Raw genomic sequence first — 11,498 nt, forward strand, 5'->3', positions numbered from 1 at the left:
GGCACCAACCAGACTGCAAAGCTATACATGTCCTGGTTTTGACCAACAAAATAAGACTCATTATGACCTCATATTAAAGGCATCTCATTGGTAGCAGTGACCATACAGGTGAATTTTATATATACTTTAAGGGAGAGAAGTGTGAGTCCAAGTCTACTATTTTGAATTTAAACAAAGGGCAATTATGAGGGCTAGAAAGCAGAGCGAGTGAAAATAAACTGGTAATTTTGGTTGAGGTTCGGTCAACAGAGATAAGCATTTAAGGGGAGATTCCAGGAAGCACAGAATACATACAAACAAGAAAAATGATAAGGGATGGACCCACCATCTGTGGTTAATGAAAAAAATCAAAAATCAAATCATCAATTTTAAAGAAAAGAAATATAATTGTGAAAAATTGGGGGCAGGTCAGAGGATTGAACTGAATATTTAAAATAAAACAAAGAATTACAAAAAGATTGGGGGGGGGGGGGGTGAAGAATTGGATTACAAGAGAAAGGTGGCTAAAATATAAAACCAGATAGGAAAGCTACATCAGATATTTTCTAAAAAGTTATCAAAGAAAGTGTTGGTCCAACAGAAAACGAATCTGCACTTAGATGTAATGGGAGAGAAAGGAGAAAGAAAACCTTGAGGGCACATCAGTATCACACATGAAACTTCTTTGTAAACGTATTACTGCATTATTAAATAGGTTTGGTTTTCACCATCAGCTCTGTGAAAAACTGTCACTGTAGCTGCATCAACAAGAACGAAGATAGAGAGACCAGCCATCGGTGGAAAGGAAGATAAGCAGGTAGGACAGGTCATGGGGATGGTGCTGAGTTGGAAGATTGGAACTGTGGCGAGGTAGGGGAAGGGGAAATGAGGAAACTGGTGAAGTCCAGTTTCCACTTCACCAGTTTCCTCATTTCCCCTTCCCCCACCTCACTCCAGTTCCAACCTTCCAGCTCAGCACCATCCCCATGACCTGTCCTAAATGTCTATTTTGCTTTCCACCTATCCACTCCACTCTCCTCTCTGACCTATCACCTTCATCCCCACCCCATCCACCCATTGTACTCTTTGCTACTTTCTCCCCACCCCCACCTCCCTTTCATTTATCTCTCAACTCTGCAGGCACCCTGCCTCTATTCCTGATGAAGGGCTTTTGCCCGAAACGTCGATTTTCCTGCTCCTCGGGTGCTGCCTGACCTGCTGTGCTTTTCCAGCACCACTCTAATCTAGACTCTGGATAAGTCCAGGTGTCAGGGCCTCCTCTGGCCCTCCTGAGGGAACAGAATGTCCTCTTCTCATGACTGCTGTCATCCACCAGGATCTCCAAAGCTCTGTTAGTGAAGTGGGGTGCCAACTTTTATTTCTCAGCTATATCTTTCAGAATTGTGTTGTAACACACCATGAACTGCTTGCAGCATTTGAATTGATGTGATTTAAATATGGTGCTGGTGGTTTGAATCTAGGCAAGTGGCAGCAGCAGTGAGTACTTCTGATGCTGGCAAATGTAAGATAGTGTGACGGTGGCACTAAGAAGGGTGTGGTGAATACAAACATGAAAATCAGCAGAGAACTGCATGAGATAACTCACTGCAGCTCAGAGAGACATCCTCTAAGAAATTCTCTGAAATTGACATGGTTGATTTTTGGTTAAATTCAGCTCAGCATTGTATAGCATGTCTGCTTTGTGTATCTTTGTTAGCGACAAAAAAAAAACTGCAGATGCTGGAATCCAAAGTAGATAGGCAGGAGGCTAGAAAAACACAGCAAGCCAAGCAGCATCAGGAGTTGGAGAAGTCGATGTTTCAGGACTGGGGCTGGGTGTAAGTGGAGTTGCTGATAGACAGGGTGGGGCAGGGTGGTGACCTGGGGATAGGAGAAGACAAGTAGAGGTTAAGACTCTGGTTAGTCAATGGGAGGAATGAATCTGGTTGGTGGCAGGGAGGAGTGGAAGGGAGGGGGAAGAGCTGGGATGAGAGTCAGGGGATGGGAAGGGAGATTATTTGAAACTGGAGAATTCAATGTTGAGTCCTCTGGGCTGCCCAGGCGGAAGATCAGGTGTTGTTCCTCCAATTTGCGATTTGGTTTGTTGCGGAGCTGGTGCGGTGGAGATCTGGAATGCTCGCGAGTGGAGTGTTTCCTCGTACGAGCAGATGCAACGGAGGTGGAGGAATTGGGAGAATGGGATGGAGTTCTTGCAGGAAACTGAGTGGGAGGAGGTATAGTCCGGGTAGTTATGGGAGTCTGTGGATTTGTAGTAAACGTCCAGTAGTAAATGCCTGCCTCTTTGGCTATGTCGAACAGTCCCTCCTCAGTAGCTACACATGCACTGTGCCCCAACTCTTCTGTCGTTACATTGATGGCTACATCAGTGCAGCATCACCCAGGCTGAACTGGAGCAGTTCACTGACTTCACCCACAACTTCCACCCCCCTCATATTCACTTGGTCCACCTCCCTCCCCTTTCTTGACTTCTCCATTTCCATCTCTGGCGATAGTCTCCAGACGGATGTTTACTACAAACCCACAGACTCCCATAACTGCCTGGACTCCACCTCCTCCCAACCAGTATCCTGCATGAACTGCATCCCATTCTCCCAATTCCTCCGCCTCCACCATATCTGCTTGGATGAGGTGACGTTCCACACGCAAGCATCCCAGATGTCCACCTATTTTGAACAATGACCTTTTGACAGCCCTCTGCTGCACCACCTAACAACAAACCAAACCGCAAGTTGGAAGTACAACACCCCATCTTCCGCCTGGGCAGCCCACAGCCAGGAGGACTCAACATTGACTTTCACTCCTCCCTGCCACCCATGGATTCATTTCTCCATTGACCAACCATGTTGTACTACCAGGACAGAACCCCACCTCCCACCCCACCAACCTGCGGAACATTTCAGGGAACACCTCTGGGACACCCGCACCAACCACCCCTTGGCTGAACACTTTAGCTCCCCCTCCCACTCCGCCAATGACATACAGTTCCTTGGCCTCCTCCATCGCCAGACCCTGGCCACATGATGCCTGGAGGAAGAGCATCTTCCGCCTAGGATACCTCCAACCACACGGTATGAGTTTAGATTTCTCCAGCTTCCTCATTTCCCCTCCCCCCACCTTATCTCAGTCCCAACCCTCGGATTCAGCACCGCCCTCTTGACCTGCAATCTTCTTTGAGTTTTTCCAGCACCACATTTTTCAACTCTGGTACTCCAGCATCTGCAGTCTTCACTTTCTCCATGTTGTACCATCTACCTGTCTTCATCTACCCCCACTTCATCACCCTACCTCTGCCACCCCCTTTATCCACAGCACCCCCTACACCCACCCACAGTCCTGAAGAAGGGGTACATCCAAAACATCTCCACCTCTTGATGCTGCTTGGCTTGCTGTGTCCTTGAAGCCTCCTGCCTGTCTACATTGTGCATCTTTGTTGCCAAATGTTCTTCTGTTTCATTATAACTTCTTGTTGTAAAGGTTAGAACTCTACCAACTTTTTGATTTAATGTTGCAGCTGAAAACTACATTTTAGTAATTTAGTAATTTTCAAGCATAGGGCTTGAAACCTTTGCACGTTCACTCTCCCTGATATTTTACCATATTCTCATTTATTTCTTTATAGTCCAAAAATGGATTATCCCACACATACTTGTGGTGAAATCTATTTGCCACAATTTCACCCAGTTAATCTAGCAATTAACCTAGTTAACATCTTTGTAATTTTCTATTCCCATTTACACTATTTATCATACATCAGTTTTTCAAGTCATCGGCAAACCTGCAGCTCACCAAGGAAATTACAAGTTAGATAATGAGTTCAAGTCTTGGATAGGCAACCACCTATGGTCTTCTGCTTATAAGGTAAGATAACTAGAATTCAAGTCAAATTCACACTTAGTAACCTTAATATGAAATAGCAGTTGAATCTTCGTCTGGAGTGCACTTTAATGTGTGAATGGCACAATTATCTTATTTTCCACCAAATCAAATTTTCCTCTCCACAAACAAGAGTCCACCATTTTCCTCTGGCTGTTTTACAGAATGGAAATGCCTTTCTGCAAAACTCACACGTCCTCACTAATTAGCAACAACCCTATATTAAAATAGCAGATGAAAGTCGGTTCTCCATCTCCACAATATAATTAAGAGTGATCAAATAAATAACATTCTGACTTTTTCTTCTGAATTTCAGGGATCATTATCAAGTTTTGTGCAGTGCAATCCAAAATTCAACTTGCTTAGAATTAGAACCACTAATTTATGATGACTGATTATTCAGTACCAGTGGAAGATGAGATGTTCACAATTATTTTGTTGCTTGTATTTCTTTAAAATATTCTATGATCTATTTAACCTGTTGAATTACACAAACTACCACAATATCTATGATTTTATATTCTTATATGACCCTTAAAATCTTCTTACCAAAACATCAGGATGATTGTATACAGTGAGATTTTTCGGCACTAAGGACACATCATCCACCAGCAACAAATCAATAGTGGCTGATACTGGTGAAAACCTAACATCCTGAGGTACAAAATAAAATATACTTATTATCGTATTCATATACAGCTGACATAATTCAGTATTAGTAAAATTAAAAATGCACTGCTCAAGTACAATTACTTCACTGGTATGTAGAATCCATGATAAATTTTATACCAAGAACTTGGGTATCAATCTCAAATATCAGTGTAAGTGAAAGATGCAAACAGCAAGTTTTCTTCTTTTATACTTTCCACATTAAACTAAATTTTATTTGATAAAATATTTTAACAGTACAATACTTTAATACCTGAGTTTAAGGACAGGTACTGCCATGATATCCTTTCTATCATGGCAGTACTTGATGAAGTAAAGCATCAAGAAGCCTCGCACATTTGAAGTCAATACAGAAAAACTATTCAGAGTAAAGACATACTTAATGCAAAGGAAGCTGGTTGTAATTACTCAAGTCCAATCAATTCAACATCAGATGATTGCAGAAGAACTCTATCAGGCCAGAGTCCAAGCCTTAATTATCCGCAGTTGCTTCATCTTACTTTCACTGCATCATCAGATATTACGTGGGAGCACTTCGAGTCACAGTGACATACTGCACGGAAACTGACTCTTTGGTCCAATTCATCCATGCCAACTAGATATCCTACATAGAACTAGTCCCATTTGCCAGCACTTGGCCCATATTCTTCTAAACCTTTCCTACTCATATACCCATCCAAATGCCTTTTAAATATTGTAATTATACTAGCCTCCACTACTTCCTCTGGCAGTTTATTCCATACACGCACAACCCACTGCGTGGAAAGTTTGCCCCTTAGGTGCCTTTTAAATCTTTCCCATTTCACCTTAAACCTATGCCCTCTAGGTTTGAAGTCCCCCACTCCAGGGAAAAAAACCTTGTCCACTTACCCTATCCATGCCCCTCATGATTTTATAAACCTCCACAAGGTTACCCCTCAGCCTCCAATGCTCCAGGGAAAATAGCCCCTGTCTATTCAGCCTTTCCTGGCAGCACAAAATCTCCAACCCTGCCAACATCCTTGTAAATCTTTTCTGAACCTTTTCAAGTTTCACAACATCCTTCCTGTGGCAGGAAGACCAGAACTGCACATAGTATTCCAGTAGTACCTCCCAACTCTTATACTCAATAAAAGCAAGCATACTAATGCCTTCTTCACTATCCGATCTACCTGTGACTCCAATTTCAAGGTACTATGAACCTGCACTCCAAGGTCTCTTTGTTCAGCAATACTCCCCAGGACCTTACCATTAAGTGTATAAGTCCCACCCTGATTTGCCTTTCTAAAGGTCAGCACCTCACATTTATTTAAACTTCATCTGCCACTCCTCAGCCCTTTGGTCCACCTGATCAAGATCCAGTTGTACTCTGAGGTAACCTTCTTCACTGTCCACAACATCTCCAATTTTGGTGCCAACTGTAAACTTATTAACTACACTTCCTATGCTCACATCCAAATCATTTTTATAATGATGAAAAGCAGTGGACCAGGCACCGATTCTTGTTGTACACTGTTGGTCACAGGCCTCCAGTCGGAAAAGCAATCCTCCAACACCACCCTCTGTCTTGTACCTTTGAACCAGATTCTGTATCCAAACAGCTGGTTCTCCCTCTATTCCATGTGATCTAACTTTGCCTACCATGATGAACCTTGTTGAACACCTCACTGAAGGCCATACACATCACATCACTTGTTTATAATTAAGTGTTCAATTCCACTTGAAAGCCCTTAGATATGCACAATGTCCATCCTCGAATACAGGAGGACCTGGACAACTTACTGGATGAATAAGCTGCAAGTGGGAAGTTGAGTGTGGACCTTGTGAAGATTTCATCAGTTTTCACTCAGGAAAAGGAAAATATTGTAGAGAAGAATGAGATACGAGATATTAGACTAGAAAGGATTGAGGTTAGTTACGAAGAGGTGTTATCAATTCTAGAAGGAGTGAAAATAGACAAGTCCCCTGGGCCGGATGGGATTTATCCAAGGATTCTCTGGGAAGCTAGGGGGGAGATAGCAAAGCCTTTGGCTTTGATATTTGAGTCGTCATTGTCTACAGGTTTAGTACCGCAGGACTGGAGGATTGCAAATGCTGTGCCCTTGTTCAAGAAGGGCAGAAGAGATGACCAATGAGCCTTACTTGTGTTGTAGGAAAGGTTTTGGAAAGGATTATAAGAGATAGGATTTATAATCATCTAGCAAGCAACAATCTGATTTCAGATAGTCAACATGGTTTCATCAACAGCAGGTCATGTCTCACAAACCTCATTGTGTTTTTTGAGAAGGTGTCCAAGCATGTAGATGAGTGTAGGGCAGTTGACGTGGTGTACATGGACTTCAGTAAAGCCTTTGATAAGGTTCCACATGGTAGGCTGTTGGAGAAAATGCAGAGGCACGGGATTGAGGGCGATTTAGCAGTTTGGATTAGAAACTGGCTTTCCGAAAGAAGGCAGCGAGTGGTGATTGATGGAAAATATTCAGCATGGAGTCCAGTTACTAGTGGTGTGCCACAAGGATCTGTTTTGATACCACTGCTGTTTGTCATTTTTATAAATGACTTAAATGCATGCAAAGATGGATGGGTGAGTAAGTTTGCAGATGACACTAAAGTTGGTGGAGTAGTGGACAGTGTGGAAGAATGTGAGGTGATTTACTTTGGGAAGAATAACTGGAAGGCAGAGTACTGGCCAAATCTTGCCAATTCAAAACCTATTGAATTTGAATGAGAAGCTAAGCAATATTGCAGAATTTAAAAACCCCAGGCTCAGCCTGCAAATAGTCAAATGGTTTGGCATCAGATTGAATCCATCTGTTCAAACCTTGCCAAGGAATTTAAATCAGGAAATAAGCAGTCCTTTCTTTCAGGTTGTAAGTTTTCTTAAGGATTTTCTTTCTTCCCTGTCATCTTGTTGAAATTATGATAACTGTACATTTGGCCCTGTACCTTGCTTAAGTAATCATTAGCTGGAAATGTGTTGCTGGAAAAGCGCAGCAGGTCAGGCAGCATCCAGGGAACAGGAGAATCGACGTTTCGGGCATAAGCCCTTCTTCAGGAATTCCTGAAGAAGGGCTTATGCCCGAAACGTCGATTCTCCTGTTCCCTGGATGCTGCCTGACCTGCTGCGCTTTTCCAGCAACACATTTCCAGCTCTGATCTCCAGCATCTGCAGACCTCACTTTTTCCCTTAAGTAATCATTAACCATGTGTGAACAGTAATAATAAGACTATTTGACTGTAAGGGACATCACACATAAACTAAATTCTCTCCTGATATACTTCCAGCAGAGGTTTGCTGCATAATGTGTTGAAATGCAAAACTCCACATCAATGAGTTAACATAATTTTAAAAGAATGGACAAGTTCTATAGTCAAATACACTTGACATTTTGAAAACAATTCAAATTCATAGGGTATCCTTGATTCCACTATGAAAATACAACTGAGAATGCACTCACATGATAAAAGTAGAGAAACATTATTTTCAAATTCTTCCAAAATACCCATTACATGATCAACCAGAGCAATCTAAAATATGCAGTAAACCTAGTGTTTAAGTGGAAGTGATTTTTAAAATTGTACATTGTTTAGACATTTAAATATACTGGTGGATTAATATGGTTCATAGTAACTTTTTGAACTTACAACATGGCTTTGAGGCAGCTCAGTATCAGTTTTTCCATAGCCGACCAGATATACTGAAATAGTCATTGTTCCTTTCCTCTTGTAAACTACAACCATCCGATGACCTATTGTTAGAAAGAATGTACTACGGTAAAAACTGAACTATAATATGCACTTATTTTGGCTGTGAATCTTAGGAAAATCAGTATAATAGGCATCTTCCCAAAACAATTCACACATGGATGGGGAAACAATGCAATGTTGGACTGGATTTTCTTTCCAGATTCTGATCTTGACAGGCTGAATTCCAGGTCAGGAACCAAGAATTACCAGCAGCAAGATTCTGCAAGTGAATTGCTGAGGAAGCAGCTAATTCAATGGTAGCCGCATTCAATTAAGGATGGCAAATTGGTTTCCATAAGTGGAGAGCCAGTTTGAAGTCATACAGCAGCAGAAGAATGGCACCTCACTGACAAAGGTGGTAACTGTTCATGAAGCTAGGGCTACACCTCAAGGTTGAGAACTCCAATGAAAATTCTTAAGTAAAATAAATTGAGGCTGTTAAGTTGAAATTTGGGTATGACATGAGTTAACCTATAAATCCACATGAATTTCCAGCTGGGATTAGAATAAGGTAGGAGCATTAGTTAACTTCATAAGCAATAATGATATAAATCAGTTAAGATTCATTTTCCATTTATTCTTATTCAACAAAATAGTCAGGTTAAAAGAATAATTACTTAGACTGCAGAAACACACTCAGATGCTGAAGCAGCAGTTGTTATAAAAATGCAACATGGCTGAACTGGCATTACCCTTATTTGGAAATAGTGTGAAGATGACCCCATGCCATGGAAAGAAAGACAAAGCAATGGAGTTAAGTCAAGGATAGGAATGAAGCACAGGCTTCAGAGACGAGATAGGATGGCCAGCTGGGAAGATTAGGAGTGGCGAGACCAGGGGTATCAACCTTCTTACCACTTTTGGATTGTATGAAAAACAAGTTGTTTGTCTAAAACACAGCACATGAGAATTCAAGTACTGCCTACGTGATTTACAATGTAAAAATAGCTAATGGATGATTGTTGAGTTAAGAGTGCTACCTTGGAATCTTTTCTGAGGCAGACATTCCAAACACTGGCTGAAAAAATGATCATTGACCTGTACCTCGAGGTTCCTGAGATTATTCTGTAAAATAGTTTCCACGATATTGCCATGACTGCCACACCATTATTATGGTAATAAAATCCCTCCACAGTGCTGATAACAGCCAAGCCCATCTTGTAAACATGGCCAAATGATTATTTTTGGAATGTTTGCGAGAGGGGGCAGGGGAAGAAACTGTGCTAAGAGTGGCCAGAGGAAATGGTGGAGCCTGGTACAATTAAAAATACTATATGGAACACTGGTAGACTGTCAGGAGGCTGCATCAATTTATCAATTGAGAGAGAATGTACAATTGTTACACAGAAAATTCCAGTCATCATCTATACAATGCCTTTGATAGGCCCTGCAAGGGATATAATTGGCGACCTGGCCTTGTGAGAGGAAAACTATAACATTATCCTTCTATCATAATCCATTCAACACAGCAGTTTGAAATGGCCCTGGTCAGGAACGTGCCAATAGATTGTGATTCCCCATTGAAGGCAATTGGATCAATGTGATTATGTTGCTGACAGCTCATTAGAATATATTAAAATGACAAAGAATTTCTAAAAGCTGTAATTTGCAGACCCAATATTGTTTCAGTTTAAATCATGAGCTGTCTGTTGCATACTCTTTAAGTAGACTTAAGTAGTATGTTACTCTAATAGACTCTGCTGAGCAAATGTACTTTGTTTGCTGTGAAATGGTTTGTTTAAGTAAGTGCAACCATATTTCTATTGCATTGGTTTTCATAATGGTGAAAACTGATATTCTGTTATCCCATGATGATCCCTCATATTATGTGTTAGGGGTTTGTACACAGTATACATCACCATGAAGCCTCTTCTGTCCACTTCCGTCATCCCTTAAGAACATTTCCATTTGTATTGCTGGATGAAAACTGCCCAAAGAAAAGTTGGATGATTTCCAATTAATTTGTAGTGAAGTGAAGTTATCAAATTTTCGACCATATTTATCGTAGGCTGTTAGCTCCAAAATTGTATTCCTGCAAAAGGAAACAGGTACCTACCCAAACAAAACAGTAAGTGTAAAAGTACCATAGAGGAAACTAAAACTTAATATATTTTTGAAAAAAATGATATCGATTACACAGAATTTCTATAGTAGAAAAATACTCTTCTAACAATTATAAAGATGCTGCACAAATGAAATCTCTTAAAAAGTTTCACATTAAACAAATCTTATTTTATGTAAAAATACTTGGATAGCTTTTTCATGAAATTATAAGTAATTTCCTAACTTTGGAAGTAAATTTATAATACTGAAGTGTCATTGTATGCAGATGTTGTTACATTCCATGTGGTTAAACATTAAAACAAAAGCTCCTAAATTCAAACCATTAGAGTTTTGACAGTGCAGCATTCTAAGAACTTTGCACAGTGATCCTTCAATTGCTTTGAATTCTTATTATAGCGAGTGGAGATTAAACTGGCAAAATAATGAAAATAGCAAAACAAAACCTTTGACATTTTAGTTAAAGAATAAAGCCCAACATTTTACTTGCAATTTTGCCATTTTCCTACCAAACATTCAGGCCAAAACCAATTCAATCAATCAAAATCTGCACTGAATATAACTTTCCCAAAATTAATTTATATAATAATACAATATAACTCTTGAAATATAAGACACATATAGACCAATTGTGCCAAACAGCCTGTCTTGTGAGAAGGTGTGTGTGTATGTGTGCATGCAGGTAGAACCCAGGGCGATAGTGAGGAAAGATATCAGTCTGAGACTGAAACAGTTGGCAAAAGGAGTCAGTCAGTCAGGGCAGGCAAGAACAAAGCAGAAAACAGTGTAGTACTGACATATTAAACTGCATTTATTTCAGTGCAAGAAGTGGAACAGCTAAGATAGATGAACTCAGGGCATGTTTGGGGACATAAGACTGAGATATCATAGCAATTACAGAGAAGTGGCTCAGGGATGGTCAGGACTGTCAGCTTAAACGTTCAAGGACATAGATGCTGTGGGAAGGATGGGGAGGGGTTGTGGACAAAAGTGGATGGGTGTGGCATTTTTGATGAGGGATAACATTAAGTTAAATGCGTGGCTACAGGGATGGTGCAGGAGGGAGGGATTCCGGTATCTGGATAACTGGGGTTCTTTCTGGGGAAGGTGGGACCTCTATAAAAAGGATGGTCTACACCTGAACCTGAGGGGCACCAGTATCCTTGGGG

General features: G+C 40.9%; 1 protein-coding gene across 9 annotated transcripts in view; it reads right to left on the reverse strand.

Annotated features, from left to right (window-relative positions):
* Positions 1-11,498, reverse strand: part of LOC122563983 (nuclear pore membrane glycoprotein 210-like) — a 178,660-nt gene that overhangs the window by 89,036 nt on the left and 78,126 nt on the right. For 8 of the 9 annotated variants that reach the window (XM_043718388.1, XM_043718384.1, XM_043718383.1 and 5 more), the window contains 3 exons: positions 10,128-10,320; positions 8,167-8,270; positions 4,423-4,527 (listed from right to left, as the gene is read on the reverse strand). In XM_043718388.1, the coding sequence (XP_043574323.1) occupies positions 4,423-4,527; positions 8,167-8,270; positions 10,128-10,320 (402 nt within the window). The remainder of the gene's footprint in view (positions 1-4,422; positions 4,528-8,166; positions 8,271-10,127; positions 10,321-11,498) is intronic. The other variant, XM_043718385.1, reaches the window with a different exon arrangement.

This window comes from Chiloscyllium plagiosum, chromosome 28 (genome assembly GCF_004010195.1).
Source record: "Chiloscyllium plagiosum isolate BGI_BamShark_2017 chromosome 28, ASM401019v2, whole genome shotgun sequence".
Classification (NCBI taxonomy): domain Eukaryota; kingdom Metazoa; phylum Chordata; class Chondrichthyes; order Orectolobiformes; family Hemiscylliidae; genus Chiloscyllium; species Chiloscyllium plagiosum.